General features: G+C 37.8%; 1 protein-coding gene across 1 annotated transcript in view; it reads right to left on the reverse strand.

Annotated features, from left to right (window-relative positions):
* Positions 1-26,525, reverse strand: part of adgrb2 (adhesion G protein-coupled receptor B2) — a gene marked incomplete at its 5' end in the record, with an annotated part of 154,419 nt that overhangs the window by 121,400 nt on the left and 6,494 nt on the right. Inside the window, 3 exon segments of the mRNA XM_014019734.1 lie at positions 11,601-11,644; positions 17,550-17,652; positions 18,830-18,917. Of these exon segments, the coding sequence (XP_013875188.1) occupies positions 11,601-11,644; positions 17,550-17,652; positions 18,830-18,917 (235 nt within the window).

The raw sequence follows: 26,525 nt of genomic DNA on the forward strand, positions 1-26,525 counted from the left end.
GGGTAAGAGCACAGTTTTGCTCAAAATATTGCAATGCACACAACATTATGGGTGACGTACCAGAATTCAAAAGAGGAAAAATTGTTAGCACACGTCTTGTTGGTGCATCTGTCACCAATACAGCAAGTCTTTGTGATGTATCAAGAGCCATGGTATCCAGGGTAATGTCAGCATACCACCAAGAAGGACGAATCACATCCAACAGGATTAACTGCGGATGCAAGAGGAAGCTGTCTGAAAGGGATGTTTTGGTCTAAAACCAAGTGTTTCAGTTTCATTGTCTAACCCCTGTATCATACAGGATGTTGACCAAACATAAAGTGTAAATCAGGGAACACAGTGGGTGGCTTTTTTCTCCGTTCTATCCCATGTCTTCTAGCATTGTACAAATACACTGTTAGTCTTATACACAGTAAAGTAAGTCATTTTAATTCAAATAATATACCTCTAGGGTAAAATATTATCCAAAAGTCAATTTTTATTTTGAATCACTTGTTTTTGCTGCTTTAGAAACATATTTTTTATGTGTTTAATAAACCACAAAAAATGTTGGTTATGTTTACAGTCCATTCATCCATCAATCCATTGTATTTTATCCATTTTTTTTTTTTTTGTTTCAGGGATGCAAAATGTAGGGGTCACCTCGAGTGAAGAAACAAGATTTACTGCCTTGAAGCAGGCCTCGCACAGGCCTGACGAGAGAACAGGAACTCTGTCACAAACTGAACTCTATTTAGGCCATGAAAGGTCATTTCAACCCAGAAGAGAACCCCTCGGTTCTCTTAATAATGGACAGAACAATCTTTTCTGTTCGTGATTCATTTGTTGTTTAACTAAGAATGTTTATGCATTTGTTAAATCATGATAATGACTGTCACAAGAAAGTGAAACCACTTCTTTTATCTTGCCTAAAAGATTAATAATATAAAAAATCACAGAAAATCATTACAATGTTTTCATTGTGTTTTTATGTAAATGGTAAATGGTACTGAACTTATAGAGCACTTTTCTAGTCCCTCCGGACCCCAAAGCGCTTTACACTAACAGACATTCATCCATTCACACTCACATTTACACACTGATGATGGCAAACTACACTGTAGCCATAGCTGCCCTGGGGCACAATGTAAATCACTGTTTTTGTTTTACTGTGAACACAGTAATATAATTGTGGATTTTTCTTGAGAAAATCTTTCATTTATCTGGACTAACAGAATGGTTCAGACTGATTAAAAAACAGAAATGTTAATTAATCATCATAAATGTTTTGCAGTGATTTCTCTTAGAGTCTATCAGAAGAAAAGCTGAAAAGAGGTTATCATATTCTGTTGTGACAACCACAGAATTTTAGCCTTGAGCTAGCGCCCTGGCAAATCTCTTTATCTTTCTTTCTCTGACTCATCTTACGCCTGAGGGCGGAACCAAAGTTCGTCCATTTCTATTACCAACACGGACGCCTTTGAGTGATACACTTCTTCTTCCTGGATGCCAAACTAGGAAGGAAGGCTGAGTTTCTCTCCGGAGAAGCCAGTTTTGGCTCGTTAGGTCTTGCCCATGAGCTAACTAGGGGGATCTAACAGCCGGGACAGCGGCACGCCAGCCGGATGTCCCACCCCAAGGCTTCAAGCCTCCCAAGTGTGTTTTTAACTCCCAAGGGGAGATTTTATTTTGAAAGAAGGCACCGGATGTACAGCTTGAATCTTTCTGGCTTGGACTGAAACAGACGCAAAGTTACCTGAAATAACACCTTTCTCTCCAAGGAACAGTGAGCGAGCTGATTAAAAAGTTCCCTGACTGATCGGAGGTGAGACAGTTGCTACCCAGGGGTTGCTTAAGAAGCCATCACCAGGTAAAACTGACATGTGGAAACTCAGTGCAGAAAGGACGTGCTGATCCGGTTGGCCACACTCTTGATAAAGTAAAATTAGTATAATACTAACCTTACTTTCATCCTTCACTTTGTTCTTTATTTGCCAAAACTTAAGCTGAAAGTGCCAGTAAAAATTGTTTCGTTGTAACATCAGAACTGACGTTTTACTGTTCTATAGAAGTAATCTGAGTTTGATGTGAATTAAAATTTGGACGCGAGTTTTATCTCATTTAACTTTGAAGCTTGTTATAGGAATAACCACAATTAAGTTTACTTATGATTCGTTCAGTTTGTCTAAATAAATGATTGCATAGTCTTTTATGAATCAACTTGAACTCGTCTGAACGTTCACTTATTGTGTCACTTTTCACTTCGCACAGTCAAGATATTAAAAGTAATGAGAAAATACCTTGGTAAAACTTTCCTCATAACCTTGTTTATGAGAGATGTAGGAAAAGCTTAATTCACCCTAAGCTCTCTCCCTACAAAAATCTGGTGACTAACTGTGATCACTGCCATTGTATAGACAAATGTCATTAAAGTTGGGCCAGATTTGAACCCAACTAGTTTATTTATTTATTTTTTTAATTTAATTTTATTTTATTTTATTGCAGGAAAAAATAAGCCTTTTAACCTTCACCATGGTTAAGGTTGAGGTCTTCCAGAGCCAAAGATGATAGCAAGGACACACATGTCTCAGCCAAATACAAGCTTGTCAGATTGAGGATTTTAGAGCTTGTTGTACTGGACACCGGGTCTTTATTACTCTGTGATACTGATGTGTGGTTGGTCGAGTCTGTAACCACTTATCTCCTATCAAGCTGAGCCCTAATCCTTTCCTACGAGGATTAAATATAGGATTAAATGAACCCCAACTGGATAACAGTTGGCTTTGCAAGTTAACTGTTATTCATCCATTAAAACCAGAACATATTTTGCAGTCATCCCCTACTTCATAGTTATATTTAAACAAGACCACATTTAACTGCCTATGGCACAGCTTTAATCGGTGGCATCTTTTAGTAAATGTCATTTTTATATAAGAAACAAAATGTAAATGCCAAGAGTAATGCATAAATAAATGTTTCAGTAGCGTAGTAATTCATATTTAATCAAAGCCAACATATCTTCAAAAATTCCAAACAGAGCTACATTGATCCATAATGCACCAGAGATGCAGTTTGTGCTTCACAGTACAACAAGTGTGTGCACTAAATCTGTGTGTGTGTCAGTGGTGCTGGTTCAGGCTGATATTTCACACTGTGGTAGAGGCAGAGTGAGGGTCACAGTGTGGAGATGCCAGAGGCAAGGTCAGAATATGCGGAAAAGACAAGCTGAACATGCATCATCATTTCCCATGCAGGAGAGAAAGCTATCAGACAAGGAAGGAAGAAGGATTTCGGAGAAAGTACCGGGTATAGAGTCAAGGTCTTAACTGTGCTGCTCAGTTGCTGGAATTAAACATTGCCTTTTATATCCCTAGATATAATAGATTTGTGTAAAAAAAACAGTTTTGACGCATGACATACAATCACCACTGGTGACTGGGTCAGACTGTTTTATGTATTCCTGCTTTCATTTTTTCATGCTTCAGCAGAGCCATTCTTTGCTTGTGCTAACCTCAGCTTTAAGAATTTAACTATGTACGAAAAGCGGTTTAGGGTTGATTGAGGGGACAAACACACGGGAGAAGAGAGGGTAGGGATGGTGGGCTCAACGATTTGTGGCAGCAGATGGTGCTGACATATGGGCCTGTTAGGGGCAAAATAAATAAATAAACACTCACACATAAACACTAAAATGAACTGTGAGCATCACAAACTGTTGGTCAACATAGCCAGCTGAAATATGGCCACCTTTGAATGCCTTCAAACAGTTTTAAAGGTGCCACAGATGAACAAAAACATGCACAACTGTCACACTTTGCATATTTAAAATGACAGAGTTTTAAGGCTTTACATTATTTATATTTATATAATGCATGGTTCTGCTAACCTACTAGTAGCTGAAAGTTTTTTTTTGTTGTTGAGCTGTTTAGCCTATGCATTGACTTCATGAATGATTAACAGACTTCACTCATGCTAAAATAACGCCAGTTATTTTCTTCACCGCTAATATATGTTCAGAACACTTGTCACCACAATCTAAATCAGCTCAAATATATTGACTTTGACATGCATCAGTGGCATGCTAAACTGTGCTGTGTGCAGAATGCAATGCAAAGCAATCACTGCTATGAGTAACACAGTGACTTAATGCTCAAGTTGAGGATACTCATGTCTGCATTCACAGTCTCCTTATTTGCAGAGCACAACTTCTGAGTCATGGTTTAAAGGGATGCCAGATTAGCTGTAATATTAGACTTTATTTGATAAACATATATTTTAACTTTAAAATAAAGACTGTTAAATACTTTTTAGTTTTGTAATTGTTTAAAAATATATTTTAACACGGACAGGGCCATTTTATTTACATACAAAGCATTCTGGGTAAATTATGACGTGGATAGGTCCTCGATGCGAGGCTGCTAGCGAGCTATATCCACCCTGAAGGTTAATCTTGGACAATATCTGACGATAGACTCTTAAATGAAACCAGAGAGCGTTGACAGAGAGGCGAAGGCAGAAACAACTCAGCCTGTAAATGAAAATATAGATGGAGGACAAAAGAGCAGCTTCATGAATTAACCCCTAATTTACACTACATGCGTAACGGCTCCGCTCTGGTCCAACCTCCYCAGCAAATACGCACCCATTATAATCAATGAGAGTGTTTACACTGGCTGCGCACAGCGGCGGTGAGTGGCGGCGAGTGGACGGCAATCCATCAAAATTAGATCCGATCCTATTTCTGCCGGATCTGCACCAGAGTCAATTTTTAAAGATTATGTTGCACCAACAGGAAGAGGAATGAGCAAAACATCTGTATTTTCAAAATAAGACACTATTAGGTGGGATAATTTGTCTGAATAATTTAGAAATCCCAGCTATATTAATCAGTATATGGAAATATTTCTACAGAAATGCTGTCAGAATGTATCGTTCTTTTTGGGAAGCCGATGGAAACACGTAGCATGAAACATATGTGCACACACACACACGATACACGTGGACTTTATTTTGAAATCAGAAGTTTCAGAAAGACGACAGCGAGACAGTTTCAACATAGATACCAAAAGCCTTTATATCAATGTTTTCAGCTGTGTTTGGAGTTAGTCTTTCACAGAATTAATTATTTTTTGCTGTGACTTTCACGTTTATCACTGAATTTATCATGCAATCCCCTTCCTCCACACTCTGTCGGACCGGAGCGGAGCGGACGCTGAATAAATTGAGACACAAATGAACAGCTGCGACCTGCGCACCGCAGCGCAGGGGAGCGGAGACGCATGTAGTGTAAATACAGGGTAAGAACCTCAGCTTAGCCTGTTAGTCTTTGCGCTAGTGTCAACGCTATACTACCTTATATGTATTAACTATATGTATTAATATGCGTTAGCAGGACAAACAAGCTAAACTGAGGTCTTCCATCCATATTTTCAGTTGCAGGCTGAGTCATTTTTGCGTTCCCCTCTCTGTCATGTGGATGGAGGACCTCAGTAACGAGAGGAGAATGTGTAGCGCTGAGCTAATACATATGTATGGTGATTGCGTTGGGGCTAACGCTAAAGCTAACAGGCTAAGCTGAGGTTCTTCTTTCATCAAGCAGCTCTGTTGTCCTCCATCRYTATTTTCAGTTACAYGCTGAGTCATTTCTACCTTCTCCTCTCTGTCAGCACTCTCTGGTTTCATTTAAAAGAGCCAATCGTCAGACATTGTCCAAGATTAACCTTTAGGGTGGATATTAGGGCTGTGTATTGGGAAGAATTTGGTGATATGATACATTTCATGACAGACGGGTCACGATACGATATATCCCAATATATTGCGATACTGTAAGCAAGGTGATATATTGCGATATATTGCGATTATTTTTTGGTCCAAAAATTCTATTAAATAAAAATCTCTTACTGGAAAAAAAATGAAAAACCAAAATTCATTGTCTCAGAAAATTCTATTACATTGACATGCGCTAGCCTTCTCTAACGTGAAGGCTGACTAAAGCTGGAAAAATGAGCACACGAGACACTTAATTTGGTTTAAAATAGAAACATTCTGACAAATAAGTATCTGTTCGTAACCTTACCTCAGCTTAGAAGGATAGAGGGTGTTGGTCTTTTCTGCTCAGATTCAGCTATCGGAGCATGAAGCTAATGTTTACTCACAATGCTAATGCTACCTTTACTCTCTGGTGCTCAAGAGGTAGAGGAGCCAAAGGCTGGCTCACTGCTGCCAACTAGTGGTCAGAGGCTGAACTACAACATAAAAATGAACGGCTGGCAGGAAAGTTGACATTTTAAACCTTAATTAAATATCGATACAGGGCTTTGGAATACGGATACAGTATCGGAAAATGAAATATCGTGATATTTCAGTGTATCAATATTTTCTTACACCCCTAGTGAATATAGCTCGCTAGCAGCCTAGCACCGAGGACCTATCCACATCATCATTTACCCTGAATGCTTTGCATGTAAATAAAATGGCCCTGTTCGTATAATATATTTTCAAACTTTTAGTTGAAAAGTTGTAAAAACTATACAGCCTACAGTATTTTTACAGTTTTTATTTTACAGTTAAAAGGTATGTTTATCAAATAAGTCTAATGGTACAACTAATAGGGCATCCCTTTAAGTTCACAGTCAAAAACAAAGACTTTAACACAAATTAATCAATAAAACCTCAAGTCCACACTCAAACACATGCCCACACTCAAAACCATTGTAAAAAGTAACACCAAAAGTTTTTAGGAGTCTGGAAGAAGTTGAGTAGGTCCTCTGGACAGGTTCTTCTTTGCAGTCTGAGGATTTATAGGTAAACTCAGCCATATGAATGTGATTCTGCCACAGAGAGCCTTACCTGAGTTTTTCGCCAAATAAAACAAAGTGAAACAAAGACATTTATATTTGCGTATTTGAGTATGTTGTGTAGATCCATTGCCTATAAACTAAATGAAATGCTATTGAAATTTCAGATTTTAAGGAAACAAAATGTGGAAATCATTCACAAGGTTGAATATTTTTGCAATCTTCAGTAAGAATTTTGTGCATTTGTGCATGCACAACATTTATTTTCAGTGTTTCAAATGTGCATGCTTCCACACACATTATATATTGGTTGCCTTCATACAGAGGTCACAGAACGTTGAGCTGAATTTCTTCTCTGCTGTGGCATGGTTCAGCTGCTGCTGTGTTTGCCCTCCCTTCCCACTGCTATCTGTGCATTCCCCACCCTTTGTCTGCCTCCTGCCCAAACCCTAAAACCCATGGCTCAGTCAGAAAGACAGCCAAGCTGAGAGAGGTGATATCTTTCAGCAAACAAACAGCTGCTTTGTTCGACACGCTCTCTGTCCATATCAACCTCACACTCGTGATAAGCTCCCAACAAGATCTTCTGTCCAACAAACAAACAATTGAGAAGGATTGAAGGGAAAATACTAATTCTACATGCTTTTCTGAAGCCTTTTTTTTTTCCTGGAGGTGTACATGCACTATAAATAAATGTGTGTACTGTGTCTAAATTCTGAACAATCCATACATCTCATAGTGTAAGTCAGGTTTTAGTCTGGGTATGAGTTTGCATGCTCCTTTCTGTGTGCACACATTTGGCTGTTTTCCAAATACCCTCCAGCTGTGATATGTGGATAGACATCACTGCCTTGTTTCCACTTTATATTCTGTTTGGCTCTGTGCCCTCGTCATGTCTGCAAATTTAATTTGATTGCAGCCGTAATCTGCAAGCTAGTTAATTGACTTTGCCCAGCATTGTTCCCTTTGCTAACTTACAGGAGAGAGGTACCTTGATAAGTTCCAATGTCTTATCCTCTCGCTGCAAACCTGCTCTCACATTGTGTGCTTTTGGTCACAAGAGAGAGCCGGTCTAGTGCTGGGAAAATAATGCGATCCCACCGGAGCTGCCGAGCTGACCACCATTTTTCTGCTATCTTGTTGTCAGAGTAAGCAGGAAGGGCTTCGGTGATGGCCCCCTGACAAATTCAACTCCTATAAAATCCATTTGGTCTGTCAAAGTATCATATGTCAAATTTGTCTCAGATAATTAATTTCATGTAGATCGCATTGCCACAGACAAGCATTTTCTGTGAAAAATATTGTCACCACAATTGCACTTTTAATTACCATGGACAAATGACAACTCTAACCATTAATCCTTTCTAACCTTCACATACAATATACTAAATTGCCTTAATGAAAATAAAAACCAATGATATATATGTAACAATCATTTTCAGATAAACATTCAAAGGGGTTGACGTATTAGTAGATGCCCCTTTATGTATAGGTCTTAGACGTTAAAGCAGAGTAAAGCAAAACTAAATCTTAAAAATAACAAATAAATTGAACCCTGAGCTTTGATGTCACCTGCTGTATTTAGATTTATATCATATTTTTTTAAATTAGCAAACATAAATTAAAGAAAGAAACACAGAAAGTGTTTGATGCTGAGGCAATTATGGTTTATTTTTTATAATTAAAACTGGATTGAAAAGCCTAGAGAATGACACAAACGCATTAAAGGAGAAACTGAATATAACTGCTTTATTGACACTTTGCATCTTTCATTTAAATTTAAATGTAGCTTTAATGTTTATTCCAAGTGAAATCACTCAATATATTTGATGGGCAAACCAAAGAACACACTCTAGCCTGTAGCTCTTTGTTTAAAAGCAAAACTAGCTAAGAATGTTAAAATATTGCCAGTAAATGCTCTTCAACCTGGTATAAACTCCAAAAAAAGTGAATGGCAAAATCCAATTTTGTCAGTTTTAGTGGCATTGTTGGAACATATGTTCCAAAGTAGTTTGCAGTAATTAAAGTGCAGTGAGACAATGACCTAGAATGAGGAGTGCCTCAGGAAGTGAAGCATAATGAGGAACATGCAAGCCTTTCTCTGACAAATTTAGCTCACTTAGAAATGGATCGGTGGCGTTTGAATACTTAACCACGACAACTCAAGTTCAAAAAGTAAGTGTCATTATAAAATGACTGTTCCCCATGGAGGAGGCAGTGATTTATTTTTAGCCAGTCCTGGTCACCAACAAAGGATGAGAAGGCTACACACCCATGCTTACTAACACTCTTTGGTTTATTAACTTTATTGTAACTTGGCAAATAATATCTCATTTGAAGATGAATGTGACAGTAGTCTTGTTTTCATACTTTTTTTCACCTATCAACATGAACTGTGAAAAAAAAAATTGATGCGTCTGACCTACACTGTGTCAGTCAATGGTTTTACGATAGACCCCATGTTTGAGGAGGGAGCTCCACCTGAATAGGGGGTGCCTGGACACACATAAATGCATAGAACTCAAAAACTATTCAACACAGGAGCTACAGATTTTTTTGGGTTATTTTTTTAGCTTTGATGAAGGACTGTCCATCGTGCCCACCAATGAGCACCCCCCACCCCCTCCGGATCCCCTGTGAAGAGGGGGGAAATAAGGTGGGCAACAAATTAATGGGCCTAGAAATGCTTGAATAATAATAATAATAACAACAACAACAACAACAACAACAACAAATAAGAAGAAAAATTGCAGATAAACATTGTAAGCAGTTATAAATAATAAAACAGATTTATTTATTTATTTATTTATTTATTCATTTATTTATTTTTCAACCTGAAAAACACTCTAGGGGACCAAAATAGTACATTTTGCCTATTAAAGGGGACCTATTATGCAAAATTCACCTTTTAAAGGTTTTCTTTACTCAACTTTGGGTATGTACTTCTTAAAAAACAGTCCTAGGACCAAAAATAATGCACCCAGGGGCATATTTACTGTAAGTAAATGTATTTTTTAATGTTTATTAACAACAAGTTTTATACTTCCATCATTTTGTGATGTCAGAAGCCGTACGACAACCCACTGGAACCTGCGTTCAGCCCCTTACCTAGCAACCCCCAGATGAAGCTCCACTTGCTCAGTGGAAAATGCCGTCAGTGTTGTTGTGCAATGTGCAGCTCATTTCACATTAAGCCACCAATAAGGCAATGGGTAGAGTGTTGGACCAGAGAGTGGGAGACCAGGGTTTGAGACCGGCACGGACACAATTATTTATTTTAATTCATTATGAACATGTTTTCTCATGTACCTTTATTGTTTAGCTTATTAAAGCCTTGTTAAAGCCTATTTGTTCGACTTCCTGAGGTATTTTGACCGCTGCTGCTCCCTGCTCTGGTAACAGCATGCAGAGTGAGCGCAGGGCAGAGGAGGGAGAGAAAAAAACAAGAAGCTGTGACCACGACTCTCCCTCTGGGTCTCTCATATGGTTGTACAACGGAGCTTCTGCTATTCTTAGCCACGCTGCTTTGGAGGGCGGCGTTAATGTCAACAGATTTTTGGAGGGCGTTACCAACAGAGCTCATTAACATAAACAGCTCTTCTGAACGGAAGTCAGAGCAGGCAGAACTAGAAAATGGGAAATTTTATTATCAGAGAATTATTTTGCGCATTAAATTGAATGAACATGGTCTGGATAGCCCACAGACATACCATAAAAATTTCTAGGGCCCATAATTGGTCTCCTTTAAGTAATGTTCATTCTAAGTATCTCAGTTTAAAATATACATGTTCAACTAAACTTTTTAAGTTGTAATTTTGTAAGGTTATAAGTCAGAAATTATTAAACTGTCATTTAAGTTGGTTTTACTAAAGCAATGGAAACTAAAAAATAAAAAGCTTAACAAATACACATACATTGTCAATTATAACGTTTTACCCTCTGCATGCTGAAATATCAAAACGTCATGATTTTGTTTTGTCTTGCAAACCTAACAAAATCTTGATGTCATCAGGTTGGTCTTTAAGTAGGCCACTGTTCAGTAAGGGGTCTTCTATAACCACTTTAACAACATTTAACTGTGGATCTGCTGTAGTGTTAAAAACTGATGGACCACAATTTAAACAATTCTTACAAATACATTAATGATAACAGAAACAAAAATAAAAGGGTAAACTGCAGGTACCTATGTAAACGCAAATGCAGTGATTCCCTTTCTGGAACCACAGCAGTGTTCAATGATTCTGAACAAAGTTAACCTTGTCCATGACAAACTAGACAAACACAATGTGGGTTAATGGCGCTAAGAGTCAGATCAATTGTGCTGGTTTACATTATGCTGTTCACTAGCAGGTCCACTATTCAGAGCAAACAAAATCAAACTGTCCCTGGCCTACTTAGATAAATAAAAGAAAACCCATTAGACAGGGACTATGGTTTCAGGATGCTGATTGAAAACAAGTCGATTGCTCAAATTAAAGCAATGTTTACGGTAGAATAAAAGACTGCAGATTAAACCGCCAACAGTGTGAAAAAGGCAAACAATTAATAAAAAAGGCTGCAATAAAGGAAAAGCTCATGAGTGTGAGCTTTGTTACCTTTGAACTCTTAGCAGCAAACAGGTAATGGTCTACCCCATGTGAATTAATTAGTAATAATGCTGAAGTTTTCATTAAAGCACTCAGTTAATTATTGAAATGCATCTGCCTGGGCAGGAGAACACATGGGATAAACATTAGCAAAACTTTGACAGACATGTTCCCTTTTTTTTCCCCCCATTGGGAACCAATATGCACACACAAGCATCATTCATTCAGAACAACTTACGGGTTGCCATAGTCCCAGACAACGCACTGAGGATCTGATGTACCCTGCAAGATAGAGAAGAGGGGAGAGGGGTGGGGGAGATAAGCTGTTATTGCCAGTCGAGAGGATGAGTGAGAGAGAGAAGGCGGCGAAGGAGGGAGAAGACAGAGTAGCTCGTTGCCAGAGGACAAAGAGTGATGCTGCATGGGCGATGGAGAGAAGTAAACAGACAATGAAAGAGAAGGATTGAGACGGACGGCGAGAGCAAGAGATGGAGAAAAAGTCATTGTCATAGAACGGAGTAGCAAATAACTGCTACTGCTGCAGGAAGAAAAAAAAAGGAGGCGTGTGAATTATGAATTTAAAGGCACTGGAAGCAACACAAGGATGCATTTCATGATCACAAACAGCAAACACGCTTTAGTGGGGAAGCTTTAAAGTTATTTATGTAACGTTAGAAAACAGTAAAGGGCAGCAACTGCCAGCCAGTTTGAAAAGGAGTAGCTTGCTCCTCAGATGAATCCTAAGTCCCCTTAAAATCTGTAAACGATATAAAATGTTTCATAACTGGGCAAAGAAAGTCGATCAGTTGTTCAAAACAAACAAAACGTGATGTGATATCAGCTCACTCTTAATCCGTTGACTCGCTAGAAGTGAACGCCGATAACTGGGGTCAAGTGGTAAATGAATCATGTAGTAATCGAAGCTCAGTGGCAAAGGAAGACTCGCTATGACTCAATCAGTGAATCAATCAGGGGATCAATATCTTTAACTGACTCATCACAATTGGTTACACTGGAGATTCTAAGTAGTTCCTGGACTGATTACCTTTTAATGGATTGTCTCTGTCATTTCAACCTCAGGGTTAACACTAAAGGTGTCTGCTTTAGATCAGGTCGTTTTTTTTTTCTTCTTTTTTTTTTCTGTCTACAAAATGAGCCACTCGGGTTGTAGTTTGAAAAATCGGCAACTTCTGAAAGAGCGTTTGGGGGATGCAGCTAAGCGCCCAAAGCTAAAATGTCAGTAGTACACAGAGCTGAAGTGGAGGAAAATGGATTCAGTTTGTTGAGTTGGGGACTTTGCCTTTGAGCTCCCCCTGATGGCAAAAAGAATTATAGCAGAAGTTTAACATCCAGGCAGCAGTGTCCATTATAAATAAATCATAAAAGAAAAGATGTGCACTTTAAGAAAACTTACTCCAGCCTGGGGAGAATTATTAGAAATTGCTTTCTCTAGATTGAAAAGCTAACTGATTTGCTTTGTTTTAAAAAGGTAAAATAAAAAAAAAGAAATAAAGAAGGTAATGCACTTTCAATTCAGTAGTGTGATGATTTATTCCTCTAAAGGCAAGGTCACCCACTCATCTCTGAGCAGTACAGGAGTGTTCTCTTACGAATCAGTGCATCCGTGACTGGACCTGAGAGGATGAGATGATGTAAGGTTCATGTACACAGGATCGGAGAGGAAATGACGAGGACTGATGGATGAAAGTGCTTTGTTCTGCCGTACACGCAGGCAACCGTCACCAGTGTTGGATGTCCCTGGGCGTGCATTATCGCGGCGAGCTCTGTTAGCGTTCAACTATCAATCACTAAGCGTCATGTTTACTTCAGCACAAGTGACACTTGAGTACTCGCACAATGTCTGCCTCTTTTTTAGCACCGATACTGTACCGCGCGTGGTGACACTGACTGCTCAACTGACGCCTCTCGAAGAGGGAAGCAGCGCACGCCTCAACAGCAACACCGGCATCTAACTTTGAGGTCTTCCTTTTATTTTGAAAGAAAACAGCCGTTTTATTCAAGGTACTTGACACCACATGTGGTGATGAATATTGGCTGTGAAGATGGTAAGCTTATCAGATGAAAGGAGTTAATGTAAAAGAACATGACCGCAGTGGATCAGGGATTCTTAAAAGCCTTCCACGTCCTATCAAAGATTATAGATTTAGAAAATGAAATGAAGCAATCAGGATGATGCTTTTAACTGATGAAAGTCACCCACTAGCTGAGAATGAACATCCTAGAGAGGTTCAAGCTCAAATCCATAAAGCCTTTGTCTTTTGTATTTAAATGGTGACAACCGGCATACATTGTACTGGTCTGCGGTAGAGATATGGGGCTTTTGGACCTCCTGCGTTGCACTCATCATTAAAGACACAAACAAATTGGAGCACCGGGGATAAGGATGGGCAGCCTGACTTGAGCAGATGTCCTCTATGTGAAGACATGACCCTGCACATTCCCTCTGAGAGTGAAGCGCACAGCAGCTGTTGTTGGGCCACTGCTGAGGCAGCTGGATGGTTCTACATAAGCTGAGGTCAATGACACAGTTATTTGTGTGTAATACATTTTTTCAAGTAATTGACAAGAAAAAAATGGTAAGTTTCTTTAACTGTACCCTTATTACCATGTAATTACAAGGTAGTTAAAAAACTGTAATTAAATGGTAATTACTACATTATTGCATGTAATTACGTGGTAAATACGGTACAGTTTTACAATGTAATTAATTGTCTGCAGTAATGTAGCACTTATCTGGTAATGTATTATAATTCACTATGTAACATCTAAATAAATAGTAGGTAATTTGGACAGTTTTAAAGTTATATTTTATTGCAATTAACCACTAACCCCAAAAATTAGTTGCATTCTTTTGGTTATAAATATAGTGCTGAGTTACTATTGATCAGTAATTTGATTGTAGTTACCCAATAAAGGTAGTTTTACTAACAGTAGTTTTTTTGTACCCTAATTATCATGTAATTACATGGTAATAAGGTAGTAAGTACATTTGATTACAATTTTATTACCTTGTAATTACATGGTAGCAAGGGTATCATAAAAGAAAGTGTTACCAAAAAAAAAACTACTTGTAATTGCATTAAATAAATTGTTTTGCCAATTACGATTGTGCAACTTACAAAAAAAAAATCCAATTTAGGTTGTAGGATTTCAATTGCTTTTTCTAAATTCATTTAATGGCATATATTTTAGACATCCATCCATCCATCCATCCATCCATCCATCCATCCATCCATCCATCCATCCATCCATCCGTCCATCCATGATTTTCATTATTAAACCAAATTTGGAGCAATTCAAAATTACCTCATTTGATTTAGACAAAACTAAATCTCATTTAAAAAGCATGCAATGTTCCATTAAATTGCTCCCGTCTTTAGGTGGAATTAGGTCTGTTGTGTTATTTTTTTCTCTACCACTTTCATGTTTGTTTGTTTGTTTGTTTTTTCTTTTTTATATGCAGCCTTTGAATTGTTTGCAAAGTAGGTAATGAATTACCATCAATTAAGTGAATTGTTTCAGTGACTCGAGCCTGAACACAGAGACAAGGGGAGACATTTTGTCTTTAAAGATACATAAAAGAGACACAAAGGAGACACAGAGCTGTTAATAAGCATGTTTATGGGAAGAACAAACTGCTCCATTTAAGCAGCCACAAAACCCATGTCAAAATTCAAACTGTGTACTTATGATGATTCAATAAACAGACAAAAAACATCTAATGGAATGAAAAAATAAATAAATACTACATGGATTTTTGCTTTGGTGTAAGTTTTTTAAGCATAACTCATTAAGGTAGTAGTTATTTTTTCTTATGTATGTAATAGATTGATTAGCATAAAACCTAAAAGAGATTTAGCAAATAAAACATTTTGTTTTATTTTATTTTTTTACATCCTTGAGAAACAAATGAAAGATGTGATCTTATGAGTGGAGATGACTGAACTCATGCCAAGCAGAGTGACAGATTAGGTGATGCCCCCACCACCACCTGAGGTCCCTTCAGTCGATCAGGTCTAAATTCAGCAATGCTAGGTACCCAACTTGATGAGATCAGCTGAGTACCTTAATACACTGTGTCCTGGAAAAATAAATTATCCTTTAAAGTCCCACATTTCTTCTCAGGCCAAGAGTCAGTGACCTCTTTTGCTTACCTTAAAATGTCATCATGTTTTATGATTTTACTCTTTATCTTCTGTTTTCTCGCAGACAAAGTGTTTTAAGATCAGGACAATATCTGTTTGAAGTAATCATTCTTGTTGCTGTTTATCAAACATCACTCTCTCCTTGGCCCAGTTTCGGCACCAAGAGAGATGTTTATTGTCTTTCTGGATAACATTCTGTATAAATGTATGTATTGGAAACTGCCTCAGGGCAGGATGGATGGATGGATGGATGGATGGATGGATGGATGGATGGATGGATGGATGGATGAATGGATGGAAGGATGTCTAAAATGGATGCCATTAATTTAATTTAGGAAAAACAACCACTGCCCTGTGTGACATGATGTGTGTCTTGCAATTGCAATAAACCCTGTTGACCATTTCACAGAGTACTTTTTATTCTTGGATTTTGTGTTTCTGTCTAGGTAAAATAAAGATTTCCACGATGTACTGAACAACCTTTTTTTTCCCTCCATTAATAGATTATTTTTGTTCATCTCTGACAGCACCGGCAGATTCTAAGATGACAATGCCAGGATTCATCAGGCTCAAATGGTCAAAGAGTGGTTCAGGGAGCATTAGACATCTTTTTTATGCATGGGTTGGTCACTACTGACTTTAACTTTACTAAAAATCTGGAGAAAAGAAGGCATTTTGCAGTAAAATTGCTTCTCTGTTAGGAATCGCTGCAAAAATTTAATGCAACTTCAGAAGGAAAAATTAGATGTGACATTGCGTGAGCTTAAAAGGCCTAAAAGATAGAGAATGCGTGGCATTATAAAATCTAAAATATTTCTGCAGGAAGTCAGGAAACCTTTACCTCTATTGCATCCCTTTTCATTTGGATAAATCTCTTGTAAATCCCACCTAAACTTGAGTAATTGAAGAAGTAAAACTCTGAAGTACCCTTTTGAGGAGGACAACATTGGCCTCATGACCACTGGTTTTGTGGATATGAGCATCTGCTGTGCCCTCACTGCCCAAGCCCTGAGCTGCATTGTGTGCCAGAGAAGCGCCTGTCCTCAGCAGGAACCTCCGGTTTGCTGAGCAGCCCAGCATGCTAGGATCAGCATTAAGACATCCTGCTTTAGACAGAGAATGTCCGCCCTGCAGTACCTTCCGTTTGCCAAAAAGTGGTAAAAAGCAAAATAAAAATAAGTTCAAAAATGCATATAATGACATATAAATAAAAATGCCCTAACTGTGTAATGAATCGGCAGTTTACTGGGCAGTAGAATGGCAAGGAATGGAAACTATACTGAATGAGTTATTCATTATAAAACACAGTGCTGTATTTTGGGCCGTTAGAATCTGCCACCATCTGAAACTAAATTCACTGGGAGATTTTAGGATGTATGCACATATAGATTCATTGGTGCAGGACCATCAAATATCTTGAACAGCAAAAAGACTAATGAAACTTATCAAGTTTGTAGACCATGCCTCTCATCAAACCAACACTTAGTCAATTCCACTGATGAAGCCCGTCCAGTTGTTAGGAACCAGACTCGACTGTAATATAAACCAAAATAGGCATCCGGAGACACGACAGTATAAGAAAGTCAGAAAGGTCTGTATTTGTTCAGCCAATTTGACAAGCTCTACGGCACTTTATAGAATGCAGCATTTCTGTTTCCTCTGATTTTGGACAGCATGGGTCATCGGGGACGGAAATATTCCATTAAAGGCTTAAATTCTTTTCCATGGTCAAAAGTTGCACAGTCCACAAATGCAAAAATAAAGACGAAAAAAAATTGCAAACCCTCGCATAAGAAAGTACTACATAGAGCGTAATTTACATTTCATGTTGCACTTTGAAGTAAATAGGATAACAGGAAAATTTCTGGTGTTTCTACTGAATAATTCTGCAAAGTAGATTGGAAAATTTTAAAGACAGAGGATGTTCCCACTGGTCTATAAAAGCCTGGTTATATGTGCCGAGGCTTGCTTTAGATGAAAGTGGTTTATATGTATATATATATAAATGCATCTTTACTTACATTTAAAAGTGGTGACAGCTCCACCACAACCATGGGCTCACTGGGCTGTAGTTCAGGTCTCACTGTCACGGTCAGGATCTTAGAATTGATCACTGCAGGGTGACTGCAAAACACAAAACACACACAAATCAACTGTTTTGTACATTCAATTATGCATGTGAAGCATCATAAACAACCCAAATCCCTACACATACTAATGCTTTTCAGGATTTCTGAGTGAGTTTGCATTAATACTGATGTGGTTTTAAAAAAAAGAAAGCCTAATGAGAGAGGAGGAAAGCTGAAGAGAGTGCCTCAGTAAGAACAGAAGGCTGTGCTTATTAACATTCAGCAGAGCTAGAGAGGGAAAAAAAGGTTCTAAAAGATCCAGCTCATCCACAACCAAGAGCACTGACCTGAATAAAAGGGCCCAGGGCCAGCACAAACACTATATCACAGAGGACTTCTGACAACCCCCTGATTTCCTCTAACTTCTAATTTTGCAAGTTCTAGGCAAGTTTCAGAACATATTAGGTCCCTGCCTGTTCACATTGTATTGTACACTTTCAAAAGTACACTGGGGAAGTTAAAGAAAAAAATATATATCTAGGGGCATCTTGGAGGGGAAAAAGTACTTATTTGTGTGGTGAAGAAACCAAGTTAGAGGAGAAACAAAGACTTTATAAGAGGACAGACAGTTGGAGATTAGAGGATGGAACAAGATTAAGGAATGTTAGACCAAAAAAATGGGCACCGAAACAAAATGAAACTGAGAATGAAAAAGGAAATAAGTAAAAAGCAATACTTGAAAAGGTGAAAGAAGACCTTAAAAAGTGTCACGTATTAAGTTCATTGTTTTAAATCTTAAAAAAAAAAGCATTTCCACCCTACATTGCAAAATTTTAAACACAGCTTGTGTGTTTTCTAAGCCCTGCAAGTCAGTTATGAAGACGACTCACAGCTACCACCACATCGTCATTTAGCTCAGTATTTGTAAAATTAACCGAGTTATAGCGATTTATGTGCTTATTCCTCAAATTGTTCTGAAAGCCATCTAGAATTGAGTCGACTTGAGAAATCATTATTTTCTGAGTTTCTTTTGAAATCCATCCAGTATTGTATGAGATATTTTACTAACAGGAAGACAAAGTTTATTTCAATATGTTAAAGCCAAAGTTTCCAACAAATATATTTTCTTTTTTTTTCAAGCAATCTGTTGTGAAAGACTTTCATTTAAGACCAAATCAAAATTTAGCCATGAAAGGCAGTGAATAATGGAGTGTGGGAGCTGATGTACTTACATTGGTCCAGGTAAGATGTTGCCCAACGTTCTGTACAAAATGGCACCAATGACGTAGTACATTGGGGATTCTATGTCTGATTCTGTCTCTGAAAGAAAAAAAAATGCTTCAGTTCACTCTATAAATCAGTACATTTGAAATGTCACAATGTTATATTTATTTTATATGAATGTGTTTTCCAATAAATAAATGCACTCTTCATCATCACTGACTTCTATCTACCTATCAAGCAAATCAGCATTTCAATATCTCATATTCTTAGGGTGAAGCACAAAAGAGAAGTAATTACTTAAAGATCAAAAGGAAAAAAAATTGTATAGGTCCTCTGGACGGGTTCTTCTTTAATGAAACGTTTCGTCTCTCTTTCAAGAGACTTCTTCAGTCTGAGAGTTTCAGGCAAAATTCAGGCTTTTAAGTCCTGCCTCCAGGTGACTGATACTCACATCACATGGCTATGGTTCACAGGTGACTGATACCCACATCACATGGCTATCATTCACAGGTGACTCATACTCACATCACATGGCTATGGTTCACAGGTGACTGATACTCATAGCCATGTGATGTGAGTATCAGTCACATGGAGGCAGGACTTAAAAGCCTGAATTTTGCCTGAAACTCTCAGACTGAAGAAGTCTCTTGGAAGAGAGACGAAACGTTTCATTAGAGAAGAACCCGTCCAGAGGACCTATACAATTTTTTTTTTCCTTTTGATTTTTTACCTGGATTACTGAGATGCATCAGGACATTACTTAAAGATGTTACAATACAATTGAAATGTAAAACATGTGCGTTGGGAGCCCTTAAAACAAGACTGAAGTTTTCTGAAAATTGCAAATCTTTTTTTTAGAGAACTCATTTTTAAAGTTGACAGTAATCAACAGAAATCACTGGTGTTTTACAGATAATCCATAATGTAAAAAAAAACATTATCAATAATTGGAAGTCAGAGTAAGTTTGCAGAAAACAAATTGATTCTCTTCTAAAAAAAATATTTGTTAAAATATTCCACTCAGTCAGCTCACAGCTTGTCAGCCAGCAAGACAGTTTGAGGCCGTGGGTCTTATCAGAAACAAAACAATAACAACCCTCTCAGCAGCTGCTGTTCAGGATGCTCTTAAAAAAAATCACCCTCTTAAAGTCACATGTGCATACAGTTGGGTCTGTATATTGGGACACTGACACAAATGTTGTCTTTTTAATAAAAAAAAAATGTTAAAAGTAAATGTTGTTTACTGAAACTTATTTGTTATAGTGATATGATGTAATGAACATAAAGTCCAAACATTAAGCTTTCATTTGAGTCTATCCGCATTCAAATTTGATGAAGGGTTTAGGAGTTTCAGCTCCTAAACATGTGCCACCCTGTTTTAAAGGCTGAATAGGTTTGTGATTTTCCCATTACTTTGCTGACTAAAACATAGGTCAAAGATTTTGGGCGAATAAAAATGTTTTGTATTAACTACCTACAACAAAATAAAACAATGTAATAGTTTAAAAAAATAATGCCATAGTTTTCCTATTACCTTCTACTACACACAGGTTTTATGAAAAATAAATACAATGATGTAACAATGTATCAAAAACTAAAGCATGCCAATATTATTAACACAAGAAAAAATACCTTCCATTGCACACTGTCATATTCAAAACTAATGACTAACTCCACACTGTTTGAAAACTCTGCACTGCTAACTTTAAATTGCATTTTGTGAAAAAAATACAGTCAGAAGTTCAAATAAAGTGCAAACAAAATAATCAGTCTCATAACACTAGTACCAATCTGAAACCAATACTCATCTTGATATCAATACAATCGATAAGATTGGTACGCCTGCCCCTAGTCACAACTTGCCACTGCCAGCTACAAAGGTTGGACAATATTCTTACAGTTATAGCAGAAGAAACAATACACACTTATTTGGGCAGGCAACTGCTACAAGAGAGTGACATATTTGTTTTCATGTTGACATGGAAAACAGGAAGTAGACAGCTTTAAAAATTCAAAAGCCAAAATGTCTCCAGGAAGGAGTAAACCCAACAATCTGTCAAAAAGGCTGAAATGTTGCTCTTTGGGCTAAAAAAAAAACACATCATCTGTTCATTAGAAGAACAAACCAGTGAAGATCTCAGCTGTCTCATCAACCAACAGTTCCAGTCTGATTTACATGTGCTCTTAACGTGTTGCTGACAATCGCTCTGTTGACTTCATCACAAGAGAAGTTGATAAATTGCAGTGTCTGCCTGGAGCATTTGACAGCTACACATTCAAGCTAATTGTCTTAAAAAAAGGCAAGTCAGGTGCACAATCTGGTTGTGCACATTGTGTGGGTGGAGAAACTGTTTGCGTCAATTTGTTTGCAACCAAGCCGTCGGTTGCTCACCTACTGCACAGCCGTGACCTGCTGTGACACAGAAGCCTCATTAGCAAAACCAAGACCACCACTGAAATCCAGTGAGTTAAAAACAAAACAAAAAGAGACGAAAGGAGGGAAAAAATAACAACAAAGGGAATTCAGTGCTTCTGGGCTTTTATGCTCTTGCTCATTTGTCTTCGAGCTTATTTAAAAGTAACTCTTTCCTTCTTTCTGATCCTTATCTGCTTCCTTATCCAACTCCTTTGTTGCCGTTTCTGCTTTGCACCGACCAATTTTTCTACTTTTTTTTCACTTATTTCTGTGGTCCCTCTACATGTCGCCACGCCTGCTATCACTCCATACGCTGTTCCATTGCCTAAAAAGAGCTGGAGTTTCCATGGTGCCCATCTGCAAAATGTCACTTTTTTCCTCTCTCTCTCAAATGAGGCACAAGGAAGCAGACAGGAAAAGTACAAGAGAAGGTATTCATGTCGAGCGGGGCCACTCCCTTTATTGCCCTTTTACGCCGAGAAAAAAAGACGGAGGGGCACGAGCAAAGAAAAGGGAGAGAAGGAAACAGAGGGAGGCTGATGGAATCAGACATAAAGGGTGACTCATCTAAAATCTGTCTGCCTGCTGCCTAAAAGGTAATGCTCAGGGAGAGAGTTAGCTACGCAAGACAGATGCAGAAAAAGGAAGAGACAAAAAGAACTCAACAGTGGGGCAAAAAGCAATTTTGAGACGGTGAGGAGGCACAAAAAAAACTAGATCAAAGTCAGCATGAGAAAGTCTGTGAGTTTGATGGAACCTAATTGGACAGTGTCTGCGAAGGCATGCAAATGAGAGAGTCAGTGTATTATGGGTAAATGGTAAATCAGTATGTGAGGGGGTGGCACTCCTACGCCGGGGAATGATTAATACCGCAAAAGCACTCAATCACAAAACTCTAATTTCCTACGAACTGAGTTTTCGTCACTCCCGCCTCACTGCACATCGAAATGATTGGTGGTCAGCCATAATCCAGTAAAATGGCAAACCACCAGTCACCAGCTGTGAACTCTAATATGCCATTTATCAAGAAAAGATATGCTCAGTGTTGATGCTAAGCCAGAATCTGTCGTTTTAATCAATTATTAAAAGCTACATCCAAACAGTTACTCTGTTTTCTCAGTCTATGCAACACTCCTTTATTTTCCAGTCTTAAAAACACACAACTCAAGGCATTTAGTTGTGTTAATACAAAGTGATTATTGTAGTCCCATAATACGTCTGAATTTTAAGATCTTGGGAAAAGTTAATTGGTGTACAAAAAAAAAAAGAAGAAAAAAGAAAAACAACAACAAAACCGTTTGGTCTCAGTAAGGATCTGGTTCATGTTTGTGAAACATGAGATTACAGTTAATATAGGCTAATCAGCCATAACTCAAAAACCTGTATCTAATTTTATCTGCACTATAATATTAAGGTTACTTGTTGTGCATGTGTGTGTTTAGTTGTGACCCACGCAGAGTGAGACAGTGACTATCACGACTGTTAATTTGCTTATGGCAACCTGTCATTGTGTGACCACACTATAGGCCCATAGACAAGATGGGATGAGCCATTAGCCAAATATGTCTTGAAGATATTTCTCTTTTTTTTCTGTAAGTTAAAGAAGACCTAAAGGTAATAGTTACATCCATGGATGTATGCATGATCATAAAACTATTCCTCATGTCACTGAGGGAGTTGAACAGAAGCTTGTTCTTGACTGTGGTTTTTCTCTCCCTCTGGTACCAGATAATAAGGGTCTTTGATGGCAGTTTAATGTGTCTTTGGATTATTCTTATCCGAGGTTTAGTACCAGAAAAAAAAAATCACAACACCTATGACAAGCAGTGTGAGTAATACTGTTTGTAACAATACAATGTTCTGCTGAAAGAAGTCTACGTCTTTGCATACTACTTGGATATTTGCTACCTGTTTATCATTTTAGAAGTGGTAGGCAGTAATAGGAATTTTTGTATTGATCCAATACTAAGTAAATGCAAAACTAATATTGCCAATCCCAATGCCGATATGTGTTATGTTCATTGAATGTTTCTTGGCTTTTACCTTTATTTAGTCAATTTTGATAAAATAGGCAATATTTTTGGAAAAAATGTTTTGTATTAAATAACTACAAAAAAGGCAACAAAAAACTACTTCCATTTCACACGGGCATGATGAAAAGGACAAAAGGCTAACTCCAAACAATTTGGAGACTCTGCACTAGACTTCATGAAAAATAAAGTCAGTAGTGCAGATAAAGTGTAAACAAAAAAATCAGTCTCAGTGAATTATTATCTAAAACTGAAAACAATCTCAGTGTTGATAGTACTAAGATTGATATGGCCACCCCTCCATTTCAGACCATTTACACCTAATGCATGACAAAAAACAATAACAGCTACCTACTAATCAAAGCAGGTGTAAACCTAAATGGATCCACAATTAGTTGTAAAATTAAACTTTATTTGATAAACATTTATTTTAACTTTAAAATAAAGACTGTAAAAATACTGTAGGCTGATTAGTTTTGTATTTTTTATATAACATATTTTAACACGGACAGCCTTTTTATTTCCACGCAAAGCATTCTGGGTAAATAATGACATCAACTAGGTCATTGGTGCGAGGCTGCTAGCGAGCTATATCCACCCTGAAGGTTAATCTTGGACAAAAAGTTTAAAATTTATAAAAACTTAACATCCTACAGTATTTTTACAGTCTTTATTTTACAAAGTACATGTTTATCATATAAAGTCTAATGTTACAACTAATCGGGGATCCCTTTAAGAAAACTACTTTCAATTGTTCCAAAGAGTACAAAAAGTGGAAAATGATCATTTCGCCTCTAAAGTCCTGACATACAAATACTAAAAATTTGAAGCCTCTTCACAGGAGCCCCAACCCAATGTATTCTTTAATAAACCATTTATTCACATAAACCATTCATAAATTACCAATTGAGCTGGCCACGTTCTGTACTGACGTTAGCTTTCAGCTAAAAGGTGTGTGGAATGAAACTTAACTGTGTTGGTGTGGAGCACTACACTTGTAATATGTGATGGCCTTTTCTTTCATATCTGTTTATGTCTATTTCATATTGTATATCCCATTTCAAGGGGTTGCACTGATCATGTGCCATCACTGCATCAGATTCTTGAGCTGCAAAGACAACTTTTCAAATATGGACTGGTGACTCTAATTATCTTGCTTGGTGGCACAAAGGCACAACATTGTTGGACTGGTTTTTAACTACCATCCAACCTCAATCCATTCATAAATCCCAGGTGGTGGTCAGAAGGTGTCCAAATCCTGATTTGAAATGTTTTGTGAAAGTGCCCAGGATTTCCAGTACCTGACACTGCTAAATCTTCTTTATTCATGCCCTGACTGCTCAGGATGATGAAACCCAATTGTTAGGCACTGGTCATATTTGTTATGGTTAACTTGTGTGAACTGAATTAATAAACGGCATTTCAATCCATTTGATAGATTAATAGCTGAGGCATTCTCTTGAGATGGACACAGGCTTACTCATGTATTGCATCATCTCTTGCTGGCATAAATGTGGAATCGACTGGTACAACTTTCTGTATTAATCATTAAAACTTGTTATAAAACACCAGACTAACACAGGCTATTCTGTCTCTTTATATATGTATACCAGTTTTGAATGAAACAAAATGTTCAATTATTATGAAGAACCCTTGGCATAACTTGTCATACCCTCAAAAAAATAGATTTTGGAGTTTTTGGAGTTGGACATTACTCTTGCTTTCAATCACACTTCAAGGCAAGTGTTAAATGATCTGCAAAAAAAATGCTTGTTTGGAAAGCTTTTAGAAACTTGCAGGGAAACCTATAATTTGGAGCTTGACCTTGTTTGCCTCACGTGTTTACAAAAAAAAAAAGATGGTCAGAGCAAAGATGACACAACCCATACAACTGCAACAGCCACATTTAAGATACATACGCAAGGCTTAAATAAACATAATTATCTCTTAATACACCATAGTTTAATTCTGTTTAAAACAGGGATACCAGCTGAACTGGAAAAATTGTACTCTCGAAAAGCTTGGTTTCAGAACTTTCACTTGAACCAAAAATGAAATAATCGGAAACAGTAACACGTTAAATGCCCCAACTGCTACAGCAATATAGAGTATTTAAAATGAAGATGGTTGTTGACTTGCACATGTATTTAGAGCATATCTTTGCACAACTAATAAGTGAAGTGTGATGCATGTGTGTGTTGCTGTGAGGAAGGAGTAGACAGTGACGAAAGGGAAGAAGCTTCTCACATCAAAAACTCAGCTAAGAGCAGCCCCAGCCTCTGCTCACTGAAGCGGTTCATGAACCTATCAAGTGGCTACATATATGTGAGCCAACATTGTGTGTACGTGCACACACAAGGGTGCCAATGTGCCTTCATGAGCATGTTTAAGCTGTCCATCTGAGATGGGCTTTCATTACGGGGTAAATGAACCAACCAAACTAAAAGCAATCAGATGAAGACCTCAAATTGTGGCTTCACAATGAGAAAGGGCATAATTCCCACCGGGACAAAGACTGCAAATATTGTCATACCCTAAAAAGGCTACATGCAGTTTGGAGGCAACAATTTACCAAACTGTGCGTGCTGAAATGGAAATGGCATGTGTTGAATATCGTATGAGAGCGTCCCTGGGTAAATGTGGTGCAGCTGCGCTTTTTGTTTCACACTAAGCAAGGTATAAAGCAAAACATTTACCAAACCAAACAACACGAATAATGGGCAAAAACAAAGGGTTTAAATGACAACAATGCAACAGCTTCCTCAACACCTTGGAGAGTACCTTCAACAAAACCCCAATCAACAACTTGAAACAAATCAGTCACAGACCTGAGACAAGCTAGGATATGCTAGGTGACTTAGAAAAAGCACAGTGCATTAGGAAATTAACAAAGAAAAAATTCTGTGAGATGTCCCATGATGTCTTAGATGCCAATCAAAGAGTGTCATTGGTCTAAGTCAGAGGCCAAAGGAAGCATGACTGTTTTGGCTGGCAACCTGTCGGAACTTTAATTTAGGAAAGGGAATGGGGTGCCAGACAGAAATTCTGCCAGTATAATTTCCTGTGGGATGTGACCTTTGCCTTTGGTGGGAGTGGATCACATCTGCCACAGTAATTCTCTTATCTAATATACACCCCTTCTTCTCACCCGCTATTTCTTTTCACTTCTTCTTTTAGCTTTAATAGTTTCTTTTTGTTTATTATGCTTTATGTTCTCATTTCTTACTTTTTTGCATTTGGCATGTATATATATATATA

Source organism: Austrofundulus limnaeus, unplaced genomic scaffold, assembly GCF_001266775.1.
Source record: "Austrofundulus limnaeus strain Quisiro unplaced genomic scaffold, Austrofundulus_limnaeus-1.0 Scaffold228, whole genome shotgun sequence".
In the NCBI taxonomy this organism is placed as follows: domain Eukaryota; kingdom Metazoa; phylum Chordata; class Actinopteri; order Cyprinodontiformes; family Rivulidae; genus Austrofundulus; species Austrofundulus limnaeus.